General features: G+C 40.4%; 1 protein-coding gene across 1 annotated transcript in view; it reads left to right on the plus strand.

The window, feature by feature from the left end:
* Positions 1 to 22,457, plus strand: part of LOC130929064 (oocyte zinc finger protein XlCOF6-like) — a 36,462-nt gene extending 14,005 nt beyond the window's left edge. The window contains exons 2-4 of the mRNA XM_057855977.1: positions 818 to 1,219; positions 14,666 to 14,776; positions 20,170 to 22,457. Coding sequence (XP_057711960.1) covers positions 818 to 1,219; positions 14,666 to 14,776; positions 20,170 to 21,659 — 2,003 coding nt within the window. The 3' untranslated portion in view covers positions 21,660 to 22,457. The remainder of the gene's footprint in view (positions 1 to 817; positions 1,220 to 14,665; positions 14,777 to 20,169) is intronic.
* Positions 22,458 to 25,830: the final 3,373 nt, after the last annotated feature.

Here is a 25,830-nt window from a genome sequence, read left to right on the forward strand (position 1 = left end):
TATTCTCGTACTATCAATTGGACGATTATTCTATTAGTAACATTTCAATGTGTTTTCTCGTACTATTACTATGAGAATAAGTCGTGTTATTACGTACCTGAATAAGCAGCTACGTACTTTACGTAGCGCGATGCTGCCTCCGTTAAACAATATTGAAGGCATCTTGTGTTTTAGAATCGGTTTTACTAATAAGGAAATCCTTAATATTTTTGACTCATCTACATCAAATGATGATACATAGAAAGATGTATAGTCTAATGCTTTGTCATAGCTCCCAGCTAAGGTAAAGTGTGTAGCATTTTACAGCTGCATTACCCCTAGGTAATAATGACTTTTTTCCCTCGTAGCAATAGTACAACTTTATTCTCGTAGTTCTCTTTTACTTGAGGCCCTATCGCCCATTCCTAATATGGATTTACGAGAGACTGCACACCACAGTGACACCCTTCTTTTATCCGCTGAATTGAGTCCATGCTTTAGCCACTGTAGTCTGCTTTCTTTTTGGCTTTGTGCCGCTTTCCTCGCTTGCATCCCGGGCGCCTGACATTCTCAACTTTCCACGCATGTATTTTATTTATTTATTTTTACTCGCCTTTAACCATCGATGGGATATTGTGCTCGTCGATGCATTTACTTCATCGACTTTAGTCAGGACGGCTCTATTACACTGTCTCACAGTGGTTGACAACAAGATATCAATAAATGCAAAATCGTCACAGAGGTTTACTGCTGAAGCAGTACATTTTTGTGGGGACAGATCATGGCTAATGAAGACATCAAATTTGGCCCATGTGTGATTATGGTCTTGGTCTTGCAGATATCAGTCAAGCGCATCATCCAGAATGCTTGGAGTCTGCTCGCATGGAGGTAGCTGAAGAGTCGCCATACATCATAAAGCTGGAGGAAGAATTTGTCCACATTAAAGAGGAGCAGGAGAAGTATTTCATTAGAGAGGAGAACCCTCACATTGAGGAGCAGCAGCAACCTCATCCCCTCAAAAAGGAGGAGGAGGGTCCTCCATATGTTAAAGTGGAGGTGGTGAACATCCCCAAGTGGACAACTGAGCCGTTAAAGGATAAAGATGGAGGTCCAAGTGAGGCCAGCAGAGGGAAGGAGCCTCCGAATGGCAGCAGCAGCAGATCAAAAGAAGGGTCCCAAGCAGACAACCTCATCGCTCGACCATCAGAGAGTGACGACTTCACATCACACTCGCTGTTCTGTGAGTATTACGTTACTCACCTTGAGGGGAATGCGGGGCTCTGTCTGAAGAAGCCAGAACTGTCATTTGGTGGCATTCATTCAATCCGTATAGTCTTTGTGAGACAGTGTGTCCAATCCTTGTTGTTTTACAAATTATGACTGACTCATTTTGACATTGGCACTAAGCCTGTCGCAATATGCAATAATTCCATTGTAAATAAAAATGAAGGCGATCATTTTTCCGCTGCGATTTATCGCCTCGCGTGCACCTGCGTGCGCCTGACGTGCTGTTAAAAGTTCGACTTCCTTGTTACCAACTACGCAAAATGCATTTTAGTTCTGTTTTTAGTTTAGTGCAGTTTAAGTTTAGTGCAGGTGGAGAAAAAAAAGAAAGAAAAGCTTATCATTGAAATGAAGACGATAATGATAGCAAAATATAAGTGTGCATCCATGAACTGGGTCGTAGAATGCGGATCTCGGCCGGCGGTCCCCCTCCGTTCGCCAGTCTTTATAAGTTAAGGTGACAGTTCTTATTGCGGTAACATCGCCTAAGAAATCGCCAGCTTCGTCAGGTTTCAAATCATTTATTCCATCAACTCGCCGAGTGTCCACTGCTGTTGACGCCAGGATCGAAACAGAAAGTAAAATAGCGCTCTCCTGCTCACCGTCAGCCCCGCGGTGCGTTCAGGTACACTAAAAAAGCCCGCCACATTACGCGGTGCGTTCAGGCACACTAAATAAAGTCCGCCACATTAGAAGCCAATTCGTTACATAATTACAGGTACTGTACTGTATTATTGTTATTATTGCTATTATTATATTATTGTTATTCTGATTTTTATTCATATTTTATTTGTTTTGCTCTTTGTAATTGCTATTTGCAATTGTAACAGCAGTATTTATTTAGGATGTAGTGTGGGTTTTTGGGCTGTGGAACGAATTACAGTGCTACCTCTACATACGATCGCTTCGACACACGAACTTTTCGACATCCGACGTAAAATTTGACTCGCCATTTGTTTCTACATCCGACGACATGCTCGAAATACGACGACAATGGCAGCACCGCAGACGAATGCACGGAGGATTTTCTTGTGTGACAAATCAACACAGGTTTCAGAAAAGGTTGGTACAGGTGGTGAAACAAGGAAAAAGTTGATGCTTACCTTCGAAATGAAGATGCAAATGACAGAAAAATATGAGCGTGGGGTGGGCATCCGTGAAATGGCTCAACAATACATCTCCACGGTCCTCCTCCGACCATCGTTCGCCAGTCTTTATAAATTAAGCTGACAATTCTTATTGTCTCCAAAGAAATCGCCAGCTTCGCCACGTTTTCATCATTTCTTTCACAACTTATTCAACACAAAACGCCTGCTGTCTGCCGCAATTGATGGTGTTCTCAAGAGAACATTCAAAGTGAAAGTGAAACTCAAGCTCACCGGTCCGTCTCTGGCACGTGAGCCCCGCGGTGCGTTCAGGTACACAAAAAAACGTCCGCCTTATTAGAACCCGATTCGTTACACTATTACAGGAATTATTATTATTCTTTTTATTACATTATTCCAATTTTGATTTATAATTTATTTGTTTTGCTACGTGTAATTGCCATTTGTAATAGCACCAGCAGTATTTTTTAAGGATTTAGTGCAGGTTTTTGGGCTGTGGAACGAATTAATGGAATTATAATGTATTCCTATGGGAAAATCCTGCTCGACATACGACCATTTCGACTTACAAACAAGGTCCTGGAACGGATTAACTTCGTATGTAGAGGTACCACTGTATTGGAATTATAATGTATTCTTATGGGAAAATCCTGCTTGACATACGACCATTTCGACTTACAAACAAGCTCCTGGAACGAATTAACTCCGTATGTAGAGGTACCACTGTATTACACATGAAACGCCATAGCAGAAGCTATGAGGGGAAACGTTTTAATTTGCCTAGATGCTTAAATTTTTAAGTGGAATTTTATTTTTCTTAAAAAACACATTTTATTTCTTCTGTATTTCTGTGCAGTATTAATATTGTTGTCTTTTCCTAAAAAGTATTTTTGAATTTAAGAGTAAACATTTATTGCATTTAAATGGGTGTACATGATCTATTAATATATACTGTATTCGCACAGTGAATATGTATTTTTTTTTTTTTTAATTGGAGGGTGCAATAATATCGCATATCGCAATAATTTATGAAATAAATTATCGCACACTAAAATTTGTTATCGCGACAGGCCTAGTTTCCCCTCATAGCTTCTGCTATGGCGTTCCATGTGTAATATTCATATTGTGTTTTCCCAGGCACCCTGAACGCAACGGTGGTGTTGTTTTGTGTCTATGTGACGCGGCAGTGAGAGACAAGGAAGGAAGTGTTCTTAGCACCGTGTGTTGACAAAAAACAAAGTTGTCAGCACGTCGTGTGTTTGATATCATTGCCAGAAAAACACACATAATAGGACACCATACAGCTTCCTTTTTAATCTTGCCCTTATAGTGATGATCTGCTGCATCCAATATCACTTTATGACTTTTCACCTCCATGATGGAGCGTTCTTCGTCCATGTCGGCTGGTTAAACCGTGAATAAGCAACTGGGCTGTTGACTCCAGGCCCGGCTCCGCCCATTTTGACGGATGTGTCTCCGGCAAAAATAAAAAATAGCCTAAACCATCCGGCGGGCTCCGGCACGGTGGAGATGGTCCGCAGTCAATCCAGAGCACTGACGCGGCCGGTATACGTTGAACAATAAGATATAATAGGAACGGATTGGCTCCGGCGCTATTTTTTGCCGGACCCGGAACGAAGATGTATTTTGCGTAGTTGGTAACAAGGGAGCCGAACTTTTAACAGCACGTCTGTAGCGTGTGCACGCGCGCACTCACGTGCACACGAGGCGATAAATCGCAGCGGAAAAATTACCGCCTTCTTTTTATTTACCGTGCGATAAATTTAATTATTGCATATTGCGACAGGCTTAATTGCGGTATATAAATATGTGCAGGTTACCAGTTACGACACGGTTTCAAAATCACAAAAATTTTCCGTCTTCCGGTATTAATTATTCTTTGTATCCAAAAATGCAGGTAGAAATCCCTCCCAGCTGCAGGTATGGCTCACTCCCCCAGTTGTTGCTCATTGTGTCAGCTGTGCTACACGATGGCTTCAGGCGGTGAAACAACTCAAACTTTTTGTTAGTTGCTGGTATGGGTTTGGTTAGGTTTGTAGCCTTGATCTCGCGAGAGAAGGCTCGGTAGTTGAGATGTGGAGAATAATCGATATGGATCGTGGTCGAAATAAAAAGGTGCGCGACGCGAGTGTATCGATTCATTCAGTGTACATCGGTGCAAAGACGGCGTAAAATCAAGATGCATTTGTTCGCTGTGTGTTGTATCGCCAATCTTCAACATTGCATCAATATTTTCCACGTTGTACTGCAGTCTGTCCTTTTTTCCGAGGTGCCTTGAATGCACCATCGGTATTTTGCGATTTGTGTCAATATGGAGGAAAGTCGTAGGCTAGGCAGGGCACACACACACACTCTCTGTTAGCTAGTGCTACAAGTTAACATGACAAAGGGTAGCATCAGAGTGGCGCTGAAGCGGAACGGATTTTCAACGCACCCTCAAAGTTCAAATCCGTCGTTTGGCAGTACTATGGATTTTACAAAAAAGATGGCAGACTTGACCAGACTCACGTTATTTCTAAAGAAAGCCGCGCATCTAAACCTTACAACGGCAGCACAGCAAACATGGGAACTCACGTGAAGAGACAGCACGGTGTCGACGTCCCGAAAATGACAGAGCAGGGTCTAACAACAAGACTGGTGAGAAAAAAAATTTGCATGTGAGCCATTTAGATGACTTTCCATATTACTATTTGACTGACACTGACAGGCATATATGGACATTGTGAATAAAACACTCAGAGGAGAGTTCTCATTTTAGAGCAGATGAAGCAAGATGAGCAGATTTACAGCAGATGTCACTCACAACCAAGTTGTTTGTATTCTTCTTTTCACAAGCAGTTGTGATTTGTTAAAGATAGACCTAATTGTGAAAGGTCATTATTTGTTATTTTCCATATTACTATTTGGGACACAGATGGACATTGAACTTAAGACACTCAGTGAGAGTGGTCAGTTTACAGCAGATGCCACTGCCAAGTTATTTGTGGTTTTTCTTTGCACAAGCAGTTGTGTGTATTTTATATTAGGTTTTGTCTGGCAGACAGGGATGTAGACATTGCAAAGTGTTACTGTATGTAACTCACTGAGAGTGATTAATGTTACTGTACTGTTTACACGTACAGCATCTTTAAGGTATCTTTATTCGTTTTGTTTTACTCTTATATTAATCAAAGCCTTTTGTACATACTTAATTGCCATCTTATTTTTTGTTTTTTTGCTTAGTAGATAAAATACGATATCATTTTTGCTTCACACTGAATCGCATTTCATTGAACTAATTTATCAAAAAGCATGACAAACAGGTGTATCGCACTTTATCGAAGTGCATCACATCGTATTGGGAACAGGTTGTATTGTATCATATCAAATTGGGAAGGAGGGTGAATCATATCGCATCGTATCGAAAACATGGATAATAATGCACAGCAACTTGAAACATTTGGCAGCACACCAGGTATTGTTTTCCACCCAACATACTTCGGAGGTACTTTCTGTTTTGAGTGTCAAATGAAGTCAATCCTAATTGTTTTTTTACATATTCTGTCCATTTGGACCGTATCAAATAAAATGTATCAATCTCAAGTTTGAGTGAAAATGATAGCTTCTCCATGATAGAGATTTCATGTACAATATCTATTCATTCTTCAATAGTAGGTGATTCTTTTGTAAGCCATCTCCTAGTAAAGATTTCTTAAAGAGAACCTTGGATAAAAAGATGTATTTCTTAAAAGATGAATGTTAGTACGAGTTACAATCATTTGACATTGAAATCCCTCTTAATGTTTTCGTTTGAATAAAATTAGTAAAATTATTTGAACTAGTAGGTCGCCATTATTGTTGTTGACGTCGCAGCGCGGTAACGTCACATGGGCTCGCTGCCGAACTTCCACAGTGTCACTCGTAGGGGTGTAACGGTAGTACACAAAAATCTCTGTTCGGTACGTACCTCGGTTTTGAGGTTACGGTTTGGTTCATTTTCGGTACAGTAAGAAAACAAAATGCAAAATATAAATGTGCTAGTTGTTTATTACACAATTTTGTGCTTTCAACAATAGGAACATTAGCCTATACAAAGCTACAACTCTGCGCAAAAAGTAGCGGGTATTTAAAGATAATCCAACAACAATTTTCCTTTCAGACCCCGCGTATTGGTAAGCTTTGTTTCTGAAAGAAAAAAGAAGTCCTGTGCTAAAGAGAAAAGCAATCCCAATGTCAGATTTTAACATGTATTTTACAAATGAAACGCCTCAATGAATCTTTTTTTTTTTTCCTTATGAATGATTTTCAAAAGCTTTATTGGTGGATTTTCTCAAGTTAAAGCGCCACACATAAATTAATACATTTAATTGTGTAAGCTGGATCTGTGTATTATTCTTATTAATTACAGGTGTTTTAGCTCATTTCAATTTATTTTATTTAAATGGGCTATTTATTTTATTATGTGTTTATATTTTATAAATGTGATGTAGTATTCATTTATATTATATATTTTATGTTGTATAACTTTAGCTCCTATGTGAATCTTAGTTCCTACTTGTTTTGTTGTGGTAGGGGGGTTTTGTATTGAACACAGGGCCGTGTTGGTTATTATTATCGCAGAGAAAACCGCAGTAAATCAACAAAGACAAGTCAACTGTGCTCCAGTCTACAACTCAAGAGATTTGATGGACTCAAAAAGTGGGTTACGATTGCATATTAGTTTGAAAATCGACCGGATACACCGTATTTTTACACGATTGACTTCCGGTCCGCCCGATCCAAGCTACCGGTATTAATATTGACGCAGGAGGGTCGCGTCTCGCGTCAAGTAATAAACTCTGCCATTCTTTTCGCGTGCGTCGTGTTGAGCCGCTTCTGGGACGCGTCTAACACGCGGCCGCACTGCGACTGGTGTGCATTGGCTGATTTACTTTAACGCCCGCGTTTCACTGCGTTCTTGCGGCGCCCACGTTGTCGTGCCGTTGATGTTTCTAGGTTACTGTCCTACCGTGTTGGTCCTCATTATAGTAGAGAAGACGGAGTAAACATAATTTACTCAAAGAAACTGCAACCCGATCGACTCCCAGCCTCGAAAAGTAAGGGTTACCGTATTTTTCGGACGATAAGTCACATCTGAGTATAAGTCGCACCAGCCATAAAATGCCCAACGAAGAGGAAAAAAACATACATAAGTCGCACTGGAGTATAAGTCGCATCATGGACGGAAATTTACTTGATAAAATCCAACACATGGAAGAGATATGTCATTTTGAAAGGCAATTTAAAATAAAAATACAATAGAGAACAACATGGTGAATAAGTGGACAGTATGATAATGTTACATGATGCATGAACAACGAAATGCGAACGTGACCGGTATGTTAACGTAACATAGCTATTAAGAGTTATTCAGATAACTATAGCATAAAGAAAATGCTAACAAGTTTACCAAACCATCAGTGTCACTCCAAAACACCAAAACAACATGTGAAATGATATAATAATATGTTAATAATTTCACATATAAGTCGCTCCGGAGTATAAGTCGCACCCCTAGCCAAACTATGAAAAAAAACTGCGACTTATAGTCCGAAAAATACGGTACATTACGTCAGAAACTCGTTCGGTATGCCTCCGTTCCGAACCGAGCACCACCTACCGAAACGGTTCAATACAAATACATGTACCGTTACACCCTTAGCACACAGTCAAGAGCAGCTAACCTTACTGTTTACATTACAGGGTTTCCCCTAAGATTTTTTGAAGCTGTGGTGGTAGTGGTGGGTCGCATCGGAGGCGGACAGCCCCACCAGGTCTTGCTGCGGCAAAATTGTTTCATTTCATGACAAATTAAAATATTTTTATTAACAACATAAATTTCTTTCCAATAAGAACCATAAAAAATGTCGAAATTATCGCACGGGAATAAAAGTCGAAAGCATCTTGTGGTTTACAATCACACACATTACAAATAATCTCTAATATTTTGCCTCATCTTAATCAAATTATAATCAAGACGGTTTTATACTAATGCTTTGTCATAGCTCTCAGCTAAGGTACATGTATGCAAAGTGAGTGGCAGCTTACAGCTGCATTATCCTTACATAATAACACGACTTTTTTGTGGTAGCAATAGTACGACTCAGGGCCTTAGAAAGAGGGTTAAGACACTCCCATAGAGATCAATTATACGATTTTACTTCCGGGTACTTCCGGGTTATGGAGCGTCGGATAGTTCCAAACATGGCTTCGATGAGGGCGGACCGCATTCATACGAATGGCTGGCTATAAAGTATATTCGGAGGTAAGTTGATGAGAAAACGATCCCTTTTGAATTTTTAACAGTCTGTATTATATCAGAGGCGCTTTAGGATGTATATGTTGAGCTTTATTTGTAGCTGCGTGGCGTAATTATACATATATTTGATCTCGGTTGACGAGCGTATTTCTGCTACTTTTTAAGCTGAGTCTGCTAACTAGGAATGTATCACCTGGTATAAATTCATTGTCCCGACCTCTTTTATGTTAACTCTTTCAGAGGCCGTTTGTTACGTACACACTCATCTGTATTTGTGAGTATTGGTACAGACCGGCTTTCACGTGCTTATTAGCTCGATTTTGTAAGCTTTGAATTAAGATACCCCCTCATGAAAGAGTACCAAGTCAATGCATGACAACCTGTATTCTTTACACCAAAATGTCCGACATTATTATATGTTAGAGATGTATATAGATAGAAAAGGGAGGGATGTCAACAAATAATAGACATATTTATTTTTTAAAAAAACTAATTAAATGTGTATTATTTTTTTAGGTTACTTTTTCATGATGCACATCATGCTGCTGTCGATCTACATTCCTAGCCTAACCTATAGTCACGAGCTGTGGGTCGTGACCGAAAGAACAAGATCCCAGATTCAAGCGGCCGAAATGAGTTTCCTCTGCAGGGTGTCCAAGCTCTCGTTTAGAGAGGGTGAGAAGCTCGGTCATCTGGGAGGGCCTCAGCATTGAGCCGCTACTCCTCCGCGTTGAGACGAGCCAGCTGAGGTTGCTCGGGCATCTGGTTCAGATGCCTCCTGGACGCTTCCCCGGAGAGGTGTTCCGGGCATGTCCCACCGGCGGGAGGCCCCGGGGACGACCCAGGACACGCTGGAGAGACTATGTCTCTCGGCTGGCCTGGGAATGCCTTGGGATCCCGCTGGAGGAGCTGGATGAAGTGGCTGGTCCCTGTTAAAGCTGCTGCCCCCGCGACCCGACTCCGGAGCAAGCAGAAGATAATGGATGGATTGACATCATGCTGCTGGTGGTGCCTGCTGATGGTGACTGCTGGCTGTGGGCACAAAGCCCATTTTGGTGACTGCTGGCTGTGGGCACAAAGCCCATTTTTCAAATAGCAAAAAACATATTTAAAAAAGCCTTTTATTTGATGTTTTGATGGCTGACTATTGCCATCCATTTTTTCTGCTCCTGTTGTTCTTTGGGGAAACCATGATGCACAACCAACCATCACAGGCCACTAGTCTATAAAATTTTAGGTGTAAACAATGAACCATGACACCAGTTTCACCAATTGTTCAAAAATGTTTTTCTTCATCAAAGGGTAATAAATTGTTATTGTTATACATTACACCATGTTGAGGAAAGTCATAAAATGTTGTTCCTGTCTTGTAATCAATTAGTGTTGCTCAGGTCCAAAATGAAAAATGCCTTTAAAGAGGTACAGGTTTGGTTTTGCTAAAATTAGAGGCTACATTCAAAATTTAGTTCAGTTATGCAGGAAATATTTATTAAATGTTGTTTCTTTGTGTTTCAGGTCAAACTAAGTTTATAAAATAAAAAGGAAAATGTACAAACACACATATACATAAGCCTTATACATAAAAGCAGTAGAAAGTGGAAAATACAATTTAAAAGTCGTGACCACAAACCCAAACTTTTTGGGAAACAAGTGTTTTTATATGTCAATGCGACAAAACAAGCTTGGAACTACCACTTAGGACTTAGGAACAAAATGTGTTCTACATGGCGTTATCTTTAATATATTACCACAGGTATGTGAATCAAGGAAATCTAAACATTCTCTGGAAAAACAGTATTCTAGTTGTGAAAAAAGAAAAACCTAAATCAGCGTGCATTTCAATGTGAAAGCCGATTTCCCGTGCTCATGCTAACAGAAACATGATGTGTTCACAATATGGGAAAGTACCCTCTGCGTTAGAGTTTACATAGTTTTTAGTTGTCGCCTGACCACTCCAAATGTGAAACTAGCACTTACATATATGTCATAATGCAATGACATAATCAAACAAGTACTTAGATATGTTATTTTATCCATTTTTCCATAAATGCCACAATTACCGCTGTCAGTTCCATTGCAAACCACTATAGCGCTGCTTGTGCTTGGAACTACTCAGCCCCACATGAACCACGTGACCACCGGCGGCAAGAACAAAGAGTGTCCCGACTCTCTTTATATGGCTCTGGTACGACTTTAATCTAGTCGTTCTTTTTTTTTTTTTTTTAATTTATTTTGCCATAATACTCTGTCGTACTATATCACCACAACAACAATAGTCCTTCTGTTAACTCATTTGCTCCCAAAAACGTATAAATATGTTCTATTTTTAAATGGTTCATTGTCCCCAAAACGTATTTATACGTCTTTTGCGTTTTTTTTTTTTTTTTTACAAGAAGCCTCTATAGCAGGGGTCAGCAACCTTTTTGGTGTGGAGTGCCACTTTCAAATTTTCTTGTCAATCAGTGTGCCACCCCAAGATTAATGACGCGCATCCGAATTTCTATATATTCAGCAGAGCTGTAATTTTACTCCAAATAAAAAAAAACATGGACATACATTTGATATGTATAACTACCATTCGTCTTCATCAATTAACTAAAAAACTAATGCATATTGTCGAAAATATCAAAACTTGAAAATAAGTGCAACAGTAATAACAGCTGTACAGCTGCACCATTTTATGCAAACATATCACACACACACACACACACACACACACACCCCAGCATGCAAAGGGGAACAGGTGTGATTCTCAGTGCAGGTCTCTCACAGTACAGAGAGCCTTCAAAGTCAGAACAGCCGACTCTTACATTTTGTCTTGTTCACTAGCAACTTAAACAGTGAATTATATGCACAATTTTAGATTTTATATAACAAATATAAAAGATACCTACTTTAATGTGTTCCTTGGCCCTGATTTCTATGATTTTTCATGTTTTGTCTCGTAGTGGCATTTGACACTTGTTGTGCGACACACAACTCTCTCGAGGCATAATGCACAAAAAGAGCTACCAGAAGTAACCAGGCAACCAGTTGTTACCGGTATCCCCAAGGGGCCGCTGTCCCCGACAATATGATCGGCTTGCTAGTTAAGCGTAGAAGAAGAATTGAGCGTCTGGGCGAGAAAAAGAGAGGGAGCGAAGGAAGGTGTTGCGAGAGAGCGGAGAGCGCTGTGAAAAGGAGAGAAGAGGCTGTGTCCCCCGCTGGTTTTTGTTTTGTTTAATAAAAGTCTCCAGTAAAACGCCATCCAACGCGTAACAGTGTTTTTATACACATTGCCACCTCTCCGAAGTAAGCACCGGACGAATCGACGGCAACGAGCCACGTATAATCGCCGGTCCACTCCATACTACAGTGCAAGCATCACTTCACCCGCTGCCCTGACCTGACGGCTGGCAATCGGGGTCCAACCGGAGTGTTGCGATGCGCCGGGACAGGGGTGTACAGCCCCGTAGCTTAAGCGACCGGCCTCCGCGCCGGGGCGAGAGTGTGACATCGGGATCTCAATTCAAAGTTAAAGCGACGGGGCTCCCGGCGCGGACGCCGGCGATTCGCCGGCTGTCTACTCGCTTACTGGCCCGCCGGCCTCCACGCTGGGGCTTGGAGTAACAATACCAAAATGTGCAGATTGGTAACACTGTGTACTTCCACCAGCTCTCTGACTGGTTGGCTTCGTGACACGTTAGTAGTAGTAGTTAGTAGTAAAAAAAAAAAAAAAAAAAAACGACGAGCGCAGGAATCGAGAAATTGAAGAGCTGGAAGTGTGCTCAAAATCCATAATTGTTTGCAAATAACGCTATAGGCAGAGGGGTCGGGAGGGACGCTCCTGTAAAGCCCTAAATAACAGGGCGTGCAACTAAAAATGTCTTAATTTCAGGTTTAAAAAAAAAATAACATGTTTTTTTTAAAAATTATTTTGCCATGCGCTCGCGTGTCACTGGTTAACCCTTCGCGTGCCAGTGCTGACACGCGTGTCATAGGTTGCCGACCCCTGCTCTATAGCTTCCGCTCTGAGAAACAAAAAACAAAGCACCAAACCCATATTAACGCAGTAAAACTGGCCACTGGAGGGCAGTAGCGCATTTTGGAAGACCCGCAACCCGATTCAACAGCAATGAAAGACCGGGTAGCACGGTCGGAGCGCTCGTGGCATGATGCCAGGCGGCGGACGACCGAACAAAACAACCGAGAGGACGCCTGGAATGCCAGGCGCTGGACGACCGAGCAAAATGACTGGGACCACCGTGCAGCGGGCTCGTCAACCAGATCCTGCAGAGACTCAAAAATAATCCATCTTTGTGAGACAGACAAAGATGAGGGAAGAGTTTACACAGCTGACGCGGCGACACCAGCGTCATCCCTCAGTAGTACTGTGTAAATAAATTGTTGCATTGCTATCAAAAGCTCTGTTTGTCTTGTTCTTTATGATACGTCGTAAGGAAAACATTATTCAGATGTTTGGGATGTAACTAATGCAAAATATAGCTGTGTTAAAGTCAGTTATGTTTGAAATGTATGCGTTTACAAAAAACTAATTTTCTCCGTTTTTTCATCAGAAATTGGAAAATTGCTCAAACTAAGCTATTTTCTATTGCTGATTTCTATAAAATGGAAAAGGATATGAACTTTTTTTTCTGCTGAAAGAAGAGTCTAATCTTTCTTTTGGTGAGTTCCATGTTTATACAGCAATAGAACAGAATTTTCTGTGTTGCTCCGGTGAAAATGGCTGGGAGTGAATGAGTTAATGGACCCTCATACATTGACAACTTTTATCTTCCCAAAATACTCGTGTGAAATTACAACCAGTGACGTCAGCAACGAACAAATGCTTTGCTAGCACGCGACGATTCGGGTTAAAGACACGCCATAAACTGAGCAGGAAAAAAGTATTTTTATTTGATGTCCTATTTCAGACAACTTCCGGCAAATAGTGCATAAATAATGAGCTAAATATATTCTGATAGACGTCATGTTCAGTGATACAAATTAAAAATGATTAATGTATTTTATGAATCTAGAAAAAACAACCATCTCATTTGCAAGACGTGGCGGCTTTTATTATGGTGTGGCGGTGACATCATTTGCCACGTTTACATGGAGCCAAATATTCCAATTACAATCGGAATATTTGTTCAAACCGAATAAATGTGTTCCATATAAACACCTCATTCGGAATGAACAGGCCCAAACCGAATGGAATTTCATTCCGATTCACAGGGGTGGAATATTCCTTTTCCCAAACCGATTAGAAGTAAAATTATATCATGTAAACACGGAAGCGGAATGGTGTCTGCTTGCGTTCTTTCTGCACATGCTCCATACTGACGTGGTGACGTCACTTGGTGACGTAAGTAACGTCACATGCAACATGGCTTCCAAGCACACGCACAGCGCACCCACATAACTTTTTAAATGAACGGCGTGTCATTCTGAAGTTTTGTTTCCACTCGAAAAGTTAAAACAGCAGCTGAACTGACGATCGATCTCCATGTTTTGCAACGTGACGCTTTGTTTTGATTAATCTGCGCATGTCAGACGCCAGTTGTCAAACGTCCTTTCGGAATAAAGGCAGACATGTAAACGCTGGATCGGAATAGATGAAGTGACATGTAAACAGCTGATGTGAAATTTCCATTCGGAATGATTTGAATCAGTATGAATAAAAGTCAGCATGTAAACGTGGCTAAAGACTGACGTTGGAGTGGTTTAGGGGTGCAAACACCCCTGTAATGGTGGTCAACCACTAGAGGACAACATACACAAATCACGAGTCAGATTAGTCATTTGTTTTAACATTTATTCATTGATTTCAATTTGTATTTCAATATTTTTTCATTTATTTCAACATTTATTTCATTCTTGCACTCCCGTTCCCCTTGTAACTGCATAAAATAATTTTATCTGTCATTGGCTCATCAAACTCAATGGATGAGGTTTGAGTTATCAAGTTTGAACAAGTTTGCAAATGAAGAAATAAGATTTGTTTGTGGTCTTTCAGATCTATATGTCAGCCATGCCCATCGTCTTGAGCACCAGGAGTCTGCATGCGTCAAGGGGGAGGTGGAAGAGTCGCCATGCATCAAGGAGGAAGAGTCCGTTCACATTAAAGGTCATCCCAAGTATTGTTTTTTATTTCTTTAGATGAGGCAGAAATAAAATATGATACCTTCTCATCAGTACAAAAGTGTCTAATATAGTGGATTTTCTTTCTTAGTAGCTGTGCAATGGACTTGCGAACCAACGTAAGGTTTGTGCCACGGCATCGACTTGACTATTGTTTGCAGATTGAAAGATTTCTTTCTATGTTAACAAATTGGCTTTGTTCGAAGTAATGACATATATATTACGCAATTACGAATGTAGAACAGACACACTGAGTTGCACAAACAAGTGCGTAACGCTGGGTCAGACACACTGACCGCAAACATCTGGTCACTACAACCACATCAAATCAAGTGGAACATTTACTCATAGGGGTGTGACAAAGGTTTGGGAAATTTCCGATTCTTAGAATATTCGCGATTCTGCCGCTGAAGAGTCGAGAATGATTTACAAACGTCCATATTCCGATTATTTAAATATGCAATGTAAAGCAGAACTAAAAAAAAAAAAAACGCGCGGTCTTCGGGACGCAATGAGGAACGGACCCAGAGTAAACATCCATCGCAACTCATGCAGCTAGATAAAAAACTGCCAAAAGACGCTACAAACAACGGCCAGTTGCTACAAACTACGCCCACATAATGCTACGGTAGATATCACATGTTTATAGAACTAGATGTGAGATGACACTCGCCGACGTTAGTAAACAGCCACCATCTTAAAGCAGTAGACTTCTCAGGAAGGCTCTCTTGTAGCGAACATTATTAACTTGATTAACTAACTTGATATTGAAATAGTAGTTTATTTAAACCTGAGAGGATTTTTGTACTATTTTTGTAACTAATGTACAAAACATTAAAAGCCGTAAATACTTGGGGTGACGGGAGGCGTTGTGCATGAATAATCAATTTAGAATCGAATCGTAGCCTCTGAATCGTAATGGAATGGTGAGGTGCCCAAAGAATCCCACCTCTCGTGAAAATATATCAAAATGGCGATATACTGTGATACTTTGTAGCCCAAAAGGTTATCGATATGCTTTCACCAAGAATCGAAATATCCTTTTGATGATGACGATGAAGGTTTTTGTTTCAAGCATGCACAAAGAAACAGAAATACAATGTAACTCAGAATAATTCATATTCATAACACAAATTGGGGTCACTATTGCAGTAAATTGGGGGGCTTGAGATATTGATTTCGAGTGATGGCGTCCCTCTAAGCCGCTTATTTTCTGCAAAATGTGTTAAGATCGTGCTAGTTATTAGGACTCCCCTCTGTTATTGAGAGAGTTGGTACGCTCCATTAGCCGCGGGAGCTAAACTGAGGAAAAGCTACGAGTGACGTCACCACTCGAAATTAATATCTCAATGAAAGCATAACACTGTATCAACAAAACCGTTGCAGCGCAAACGATTAACATCATTTTTATAAAAATTTGCGGGGTGGGGGCAACTTCATGGAGTTCCGTATAGATGGTCACAAAGCACATTTAAAGTGTGTAAAGTGTCGTCCCTTTTTTATTTTTATTTTTTTAAACTTCCGGGTCATCCTCTTGCCGTTGTGTTTTGTGATTTTGCTGCTGTGCTGTGAGCCGTTTGCATTCGTGCTGCGAGCCATTTGCTGTTGTGTTGTGGAAATTGGGGTTCGTGCTTTTGCCAATTTGCAATCGCACTTTAGGAATTGGGGATCGTGTTGTGACAATTTGCATTCGTGCTACTAGCCATTTGCTGTCGTGTTGTTGCAATTGGGGGTCGTGCTTTTGCCAATTTGCAATCGCGCTTTAGGAATTGGGGATCGTGTTGTGGCAGTTTGCATTCGTGCTTTTTTCCTTTGCAAAGCGTTTGTAATTTAGGTTTGTGCTTTTTTCTATTTGCAAAGTGTTTGGACTTTGCATTTCGCCTGACATCTCTCGGCCACCGTACATCAATATTATTTTTGGTAACTATTATTAAAATTAAAGGGTAAATAGCTGGTTGTCAAATGTGTTGCTCCGAAATTAAAACAATACTAAATTTTGATATTAAAAAAAAAAGTTTCATTGCAATTCACTATTAAGAGGATCTTATTGTAATATCATTTTTGCACTGGTATTAATAAATAAATAATCCAGTCAGCTCTCCTGTCGTCCCCTCATCTCAGATCGTCAAATGCTGAAGAGAAATAATTGTTTACTCTTTACAATGTCGCCTTTCTACTAGGCTTGCACAATATATCGTTTGAACATCGCCATCGCAATGTGCGGATGCGCAATAGTCACATCGCAGAATGTGCAATTGTTTGTTTTTTGTTGTTGTTTTAATATGTTTTTTTATACTTCATAAAGGCAGCAAGAGTGCAGATTCCCTTTCATAGTGCATAAACAGTACCTTATTGTACCTCACAGTATCTAAGTTTTTTCATTTACTTCATTAATATCACGTGTTTTGTCATATGTACACTTATGTTCACAAAGCTGTAGCACACATATGTACACTTATGTTCAAAACGACATGCATTTTAGCGATAAAACACGGCACAATTGGTGTTCAAACATCTATCTAGTCTGCTCAACATGAAAATTTAGTAGATGAAATTAGCCTAATTTGGCTAACAAGTCATCGATCTTAAATGCTACGAAAGATAACGTATATACAATTCTCATTCTAAATGCATACACAAACATATATTAGCAGAAACAACTTACTGCCTTATGTGGGCCAAACCATGTACGACGTGACCCAGGGACTACCTGTTACATGTTAATTCTTTCCAATCGTTCACTCCTATCTCAAACATGGCTATTCGAGTTACGTGGTGAAAATTCTTCTAGTTTTAATATCGCAATATAATATCGCAATATATTGCAAGCCCCCCAAAAATCGCAATGATAGTTTTTTCCAATATCGTTCAGGCCTACTTTCTACACTCATTAGTCTGTTAAGAAAAATGTAGACAAATTAGATATATTGGGCCGTGCCTGCGTGCGTTGTTTTTGGGCACTTGACACACTCTGAGACGGGAAAAAAAATTAAAGCACTCGGAAAGAAATTGACATTTATATACTGTTTCATTGAAAATCAGTAGGCCTGCCATGGTGATCGTGTTGAGAGATCATTTTTGCACTGGTATTAATAAATAAATAATCCAATCAGCTCCCCTGTCATCCTCTCATCTCAGATCGTCAAATGCTGACGAGAAATAATTGTTTCCTCTTTACATTGTCACCTTTCCACTCACATTAGTCTGTTAAGAAAAACGGAGACATATTGCTACATCACCTGTGCCTGCTTGTGTTGTTTTGGCTGGTTAAGTAGCGCAGGATGGACAGATGGAAATTAATTTGTCAAACCAACAAACACCTACCACAAAAAAATAAATAAAACACTCGGGAAAAAAATTACATGTATATACTGTTTCATTGCAAATCAGTATTATGGTGATCACACTAAATATTCATTTTCCTGTGCACAGATGAGGTAAGCAAGCCTCCATAGATTGACAGTTCTCTCCCCCCTGCGCAGCCATGATGCGTCCGCAGCTCACCTTTTGCTTGCCTTGTAGCTACTGGCGAAAGAGTTTTAAACTACTGTAAATTTGATAGTATGCCGTCATATGTAGTCCCGAGTTTGTGGAAAAAAGTAGTACACTAAACAATGCTCGCGAGGTTTGCGTGGTGTTTTTGTGTGTTTCGGCAGCACATGATAGGCACCACATTAACAAATATGCGACAAAGTCCTTTCCTTTCACTTTTTGACTTGTTCACTGCGTGACTGGAAAGTCAAGTTAGCAGGAATCTCGGTCAGGAGCCGGAGAACCGAGTCACTGAACGGGAAGTGACATAACTCAGTCTTGCCCCCTGCCTGCATGCTGGGCGCTTATTGGCCACACGTGGAAGTGAGTGACGTACGCTCTGATTCTGTTTCCGCTCCCTCCCCCTGCCCGCGTTGAGGCTGGCGTCTGATTGGTCGTGCGCGATGTCAGACGCTGCCGCTAGCTCAACGCTCTCCCACTCAAGTCCCGACTCCCAACTTCCTTAAGAACTAATCAGTGCAGAAGGTGATTAGTTCGGTCTCGTTCCTCCAAACAATTCTTTCAAAAAGAACGAATCGTTCACAACCGATACAACACTACGATGAACTAGTTTGTTCGAATAATCGAGTAATCGGATAAGGAACATAGAAAATTAAAATACCTAAGATGAGCCTCAAAAAATTAAAAATGAGGATCTATGTACAACAAAAGAACAATTAGCTAACTTCCATAGCAAAAATCCGCTAGCTTAAATGCTATAAAGTGCAAACCTTTTTTCTTTTAAATGCTCTAAACAAATAGTTCAGACACATATTCCCACAAAAAACGGCTAAATATGAACTACTTTACGAATGCATTAAAAAAACATTAGCTCAAACTAAAACTTATAAACATAAAACTTATGTTGGTCTTAACAGGGAGCAGCTGGATTCAGCCATGTGAAATGAGGCAGAATAGAGGGCAGTGTATCCACCCAAATCAATAAAACTAAATGTAAACACTTTCAAAACAAACCATTACAACGCCACTTTAATTAGACGAATACTCGAAGCAGCAAAATTTAATTTGAATCTTTTTTTCTAATCGAATACTCGAGTTGATCGATTAATCATTGCTGCACTAGTTTGGACGTCTCTTACTGTCAATGCAAGTGAACGAGTTAACTATCAATCAATGAGGAAAAAAATGGGCTCCGTTACAGACTGTTATGATAATCCAAAGTACAGTAGGTTAGTTAAGATTTGCTGTCATTTTCAAACCAATGGGGAACAGCAACACGTCTTTACACTATGTATTATTAGACAATCCAAATACAGGTTAAAGGGTGTGCTGCGTGATCAAAAAAAAAACAAACTCCGTGCACAACTATCAAATGTCACTCATTGTGAACATATGACTGGTACGATGGCACAGTTTCATGTTGCCGTCTCGTCAGACGTAAATTTGCGATCTTTTCGTCACGTTAAAGTCATCAAAGACGTTTTAGCTCGTCATCGTGATGTCATCGTCATGAAAAAAATGTTTGTTGTCCTCATCGTTGACGAAAACAACACTGTTTGATACCTGAAAGTACTTCCAAACCGCGGACATGCTGGCTGTGAGCCAGCCGTTTTTGCAAGATGGCGTCAGTTAGCATGTTGCTTCTCGCTGTGTTTTAATGATATCATCACAATAGGACTAAGGTTCTTCACACGATTCAATGGTAAACTTTTGGTCTTCAAAACATTTCAACCGAAATTGCATCTTTAGCCATTTCTGGCCGATAGTTTTTGGCGCCGAATGTTCGGTCACTGTACTCATTTTCTCCAGGTTTTGCACAAAGAAAAGACTGGCCGATGACACAGTGGTGGTCAATAAATATATCGGTGGTTTTCATGTGCCTTGCAGGATTCAGAAAGTATCTTGATGCTGAGCCAGAATCTCCTGGCATTAAAGAGGATGTGGAGCTCCCCCAAATCAAAGAGGAGGAGGAGCCTGAGCCCTGTCAACAGGAGAGAGAAGAACACCTTCCAATCAAAAAGGAGGAGGAGGAGGAGCTGCCATATGGTAAAGAGGAGTTAAACGAGGTGCATATCACCAGGTTGACTGGTGAATCCTTGAAGAGTGAAGATGGTCCAAGTGAGGCCAGCAGAGGGGCGGAGTCTCCAAGCGAGGGGAGTAGCAGCAGTTCAACAGAAGGGTTGCAAGCAGACATTGCTCCATCAGACAGAGATGGCGCCAAGGTACACTTACCTTACAATGATGACTGTCATAAGACATCTCACGGTGACAATAAACTCCGCAAATGCTCTCAGTGTGGGAAAACCTTTGCTACTAAGCAAAGTTGTCGTAGGCATATGAGGATCCACACTGGCGAAAAACCTTTTTCCTGCTCAGTTTGTGATCAAAGATTCACTTATCAGTGTGCCTTAAATCGACACACAAGAACCCACACTGGCGAAAAACCTTTTTCCTGCCCAGTTTGTGGAAAAGGATTCTGGTCAAAGAGAGAACTAATAAGTCACACAAGAACCCACACTGGAGAAAAACCTTTTTCCTGCTCAGTTTGTGATCAAAGATTCAATCATCAGTGTGCCTTAAATCGACACACAAGAACGCACACTGGCGAAAAACCTTTTTCCTGCTCAGTTTGTAGAAAAGGATTCTTGTCAAAGGGAGAACTAATAATTCACACAAGAACCCACACTGGAGAAAAACCTTTTTCCTGCTCAGTTTGTGGTCACAGATTTGCTCACAAGCAAACATTAAAACGACACACAAGAAACCACACTGGCGAAAAACCTTTTTCCTGCTCAGTTTGTGATCAAAGATTTGCTCAGAAGCAATCCTTAAAACGACACACAAGAACTCACACTGGCGAAAAACCTTTTTCCTGCTCAGTTTGTGGAAAAGGATTCTCTACGAAGGAAGAACTAATAATTCACACAAGAACCCACACAGGAGAAAAACCTTTTTCCTGCACGGTTTGTGATCAAAGATTTCCTCGGAAGCAACACTTAAAAAGACACACAAGAACCCACACTGGCGAAAAACCTTTTTCCTGCTCAGTTTGTGGAAAAGGACTCTCTTCAAAGGTAGAACTAATAATTCACACAAGAACCCACACTGGAGAAAAACCTTTTTCCTGCGCGGTTTGTGATAAAAGATTTCCTGGGAAGGTATACTTAAAACGACACACAAGAACCCACACTGGCAAAAAATCTTTTTCCTGCTCCATTTGTGGTCTAGGATTCGCACATAAAACAACCTTACAAACTCACGAAAGAATCCACACTGGTGAAAAACCTTGTTCCTGCTCTGTTTGTGGTCAAAGATTTGCGCAGAAGGATTGGATAAAGAGACACGTGTGTCTTGGTGTGGGAAGCAGTCGCTATTGACTGTTTTGCCTGTCATCCGTGCTGGCTTTATGAGATTTTGCATGCCAGACGATTGTATTCCGTTGAGGTTTCTTAAATTCTGTTGAGGATTGGCACTTTTGGCACCTTGCTTTGTCTAATTGTTGTATGATGTGCATCCACCCTATTGCCAAAACCTCACCTGTTGAACTCTCTCAAGTTAAGTAGCATTTTTTGTATAATACTCTCCCTTTTAAACTGTACTTTTCACATATATTATTTGAAACGACAGACCCCAAATTCTTAAAATTCAAAATCATACATAATTAATGTCATTAAATAAATATGGAAAATTCGGATATATTGTTCAATTTTGCAAAATAATAATAAAAGAAGTACTGGCTCACAAATTAGTTTTCTGCGGTGGGATTAATGTATATTGTGTTGAATTGTGGTATATATATAAATTTGCCTTGCCTTGCCTATATTTCATTTCTAAAAAACTCTATTACATTCCTACTCGTGATTGACAGAGGCATGTTACAACAGAGTATGAGGGCCTCATAAAGGGTGTTGGGGAGAAAATAAAATGTTTTGGTGCATCATTTTTGTTAAAAAAAATTAATAATCACTGTAATACATAAAATGCACCAAAAAAATATATTTAACTTTAGACACTAAATTTATGTTGAAAATGTTTGTGTTTGTTAATAACATGGTCACCACCTGACACCTTGCTTGCTACAAGGGGCACGTTGAATAAGGCGCTATTGGAACGGAAAAGTTCACTGTTGACAGAGGAGGCGTAAACAGTGACATTTTCTAAAATTCAATTGAAGGTCAAAAACGAAGATGATAATTCTGTCATAGTGCCCAGTGAGAAAAAAAGTTAGCTGCAGATTTAGGCTGGTACGGTGACCGAGAGGTGTCAGGCGAAATGCAAAGTCCAAACACTTTGCAAATAGAAAAAAGCACGAACCCAAATTGTAAACGATTTGCAAAAGAAAAAAGCACGAATGCAAACTGCCACAACACGATCCCCAATTCCTAAAGCGCGATTGCAAATTGGCAAAAGCACGAACCCCAATTGCCACAGCACGACAGCAAATGGCTCGCAGCACGAATGCAAACTGCCACAATACGATCCCCAATTCCTAAACCACGATTGCAAATTGGCAAAAGCACGAATCCCAACTGCCACAACACGACAGCAAATAGCTCGTAGCACAACAGCAAACGGCTCACAGCACAGCAGCAAAATCACGCAACACAACGGCAAGAGGATGACCCGGAAGTTTAAAAAAAAAAAAAAAAAAAAAAAAAAAAAAAAAGGACGACACTTTATACACTTTATATGTGCTTTGTGACCAACCATCTATACGGACCTCCATTAAATTGCCCCCCACCTCCCATCAGACGCAAATTTATATAAAAATTATGTCAATCATTTGTGCTGCAACGGTTTTGTAGATACAGTATTATGCTTTTATTGAGATATTAATTTCGAGTGGTGACGTCACTCGTAACTTTTCCTCAGTTTAGCTCCCGCGGGTACTGGAGCGTACCAACTCTCTCAATAACAGACTTGTGTCCAAATAACTAGCACGATCATAACACAAATTCGGGTCCATTTTGCAGTAAATTGGGGGCTTAGAGGGACGTCATCACTCGAAATCAATATCTCAAGCCCCCAAATTTACTGCAAAATGGACCCGAATTTGTGCTATGCTCGTGCTAGTTATTAGGACACCCCTCTGTTTTGAGAGAGTTGGTACGCTCTATTAGGCGCAGGAGCTAAACTGAGGAGAAGCTACGAGTGACGTCACCACTCGAAATTAATATCTCTATAAAAGCATAATACTGTATCAACAAAACCGTTGCAGCACAAACGATTGACATCATTTTCATATAGCTTTGCGTCTGATGGGGGGGTGGAACTTCATGGAGGTCCGTATAGATGGTCACAAAGCACATATAAAGTGTATAAAGTGTCTTTTTTTTTTTTTTTTTTTTTTTTTTTAACTTCCGGGTCATCCTCTTGCTGTTGTGTTGCGTGATTTTGCTGCTGTGCTGTGAGCCGTTTGCTGTTGTGCTACGAACTATTTGCTGTCGTGTTGTGGCAGTTGGGATTCGTGCTTTTGCCAATTTGCAATCGCGGTTTAGGAATTGGGGATCGTGTTGTGGCAGTTTGCATTCGTGCTACGAGCCATTTGCTGTCGTGTTGTGGCAATTGGGGTTCGTGCTTTTGCCAATTTGCAATCGCGCTTTAGGAATTGGGGATCGTGTTGTGGCAGTTTGCATTCGTGCTTTTTACTTTTGCAAAGCGTTTACAATTTGGGTTCGTGCTTTTTTCTATTTGCAAAGTGTTTGGACTTTGCATTTCGCCTGACACCTCTCGGCCACCGTAGGCTTGAGTCCAAAAAGGAAATTTATTTTTGGTGTCTTCAAATAAGTAGGATGTTTTTTTTTTTTTTTTAGCTATAATATTATTTGTTGTTGCTGTTGAGCTTCCGCCGTGTAGAGCGCTGTTGGTTATCTGTATTCAAATTTATTTTATTGTTGTGAAAAGGGGTTGTTAAACTGAGGATTTTTGGACCTTTTAGCTTTCTAACGTGTTTGTGTGTCATTGCGCCATCTAGCTGTGGGGATTTGCACTTTTAATTCCAATACCAGAGCTCCAACACACACAGTAGTTGGAATAGAACGTTGTCTTTGTAGTAGCCTCGTACGTAAACTACCCGGCATTTGTGTGTACGGCCATCGTGCACGCCTTGTGTGGAATAACATAGAAATTTGGATGGAAACGGATGTTTTTGGATGGGGAAAACCTATAATAGATTCTCAGCTTCAAGCACCCCTGTACCAACCCCAGCCGATGAAAATCTCATCTCTGCTTCGAACTTCAAAGTGCTTGCACCTCACCGCCCTTGTTTGATTTTATTCAAAATTAATACCTTGTTTTTATTTAGTCCACTACATTTAAATGAACTTTTCATATTTTATCCTGATTTTATGTGATATAGACCCCAATCACCAACGTCACATAATCACGTGATCGCTGTATGTGCGATCATTTTGTTGTCATATTGTCCGTCATTGTGTGTCCGTATTGTCAATAATCGTAGTTTCGTAAGGCGGATTCACTTGCAAATTATGGAAGCCCCGGTGCTTTCAGACGCTGTAAACGCATTGAATGAGTTGCATAAAAGCCGTTATTGGGAAAAGCTACGGTCGATCCAGTCGCCAGATCCATATTTGATGCCCAAATCCCGGTCCCGTCCCGTGCAAAAACCTCCTCCAATCATACTACAGTTGATGTCACGATAAGGCGTCGGGTACCCAAAATCGGCACTGGCCCGAATATAAAACTGCATTTGGGCAGCTGAGCATCACCGTTGTCACGATTGTAAAATGAATCTTTATTTCCCCCCTGACGGGAGCGCTTAGTTATAACGCTTTATTGAAGTGAAAACATCAAATGTTTTCACTGACTGATTTACAACTGTATAATCAGTTTTAAATAAATAATTAAATGACACAAAATATTAGTACTTTATTTTAGGAACAAATCGTGGACTGGGCCACATAAGCATCTTTGAACAGAAATGTATTAGTCTACAGGTATTTAATGACAGTCACACAGGTATGACATTTATTAGTTCAAGGAGAGTAAAATAATACATATTCACGGTACAAGAAAGTCATTTCCGTGTGGGCGCTACCATCAGGGGGGACAACACCTGTTGTTGCGTTCACCTTCTTGCTGCGCGACCGTGGCGACATGCTTCGTAGTCTCCGTCTGATGATTATTCATGTTTTTGCTGCTGTCTGACGGCTGTCCACACAAACGCGTCATGAACCGAGATAAGCAAACCGTGCTGCTTTAGAGACAGTTTTGCCCTTTTAAAGGGATCCTCTATTTTTAAGACAAGTAATTCTTAAAACATAAATGTTAGTATGAGTTATAATTATTTGATATTAAAACCCCTCTTAATGTTTTTGTTTTAATAAAGTTTGTAAAAGTATTTTAAGTGATAGGTCGCCATTCTTGTTACATCGCAGTGCGTGACGTCACTGGCCCCGAATGCCGAAATTCCAGCTTGTCACTCGTTAGCTTTCCCAACATGTCGTCAGTTCTACCCTTCCTATTTGAACCAGATCTGAAAAGTGAAGAGCAGGACAGCACTGTCGGTCGTTCACAAGACGAGCTTCA

This window comes from Corythoichthys intestinalis, chromosome 13, assembly GCF_030265065.1.
Source record: "Corythoichthys intestinalis isolate RoL2023-P3 chromosome 13, ASM3026506v1, whole genome shotgun sequence".
Taxonomy (NCBI): Eukaryota; Metazoa; Chordata; class Actinopteri; order Syngnathiformes; family Syngnathidae; genus Corythoichthys; species Corythoichthys intestinalis.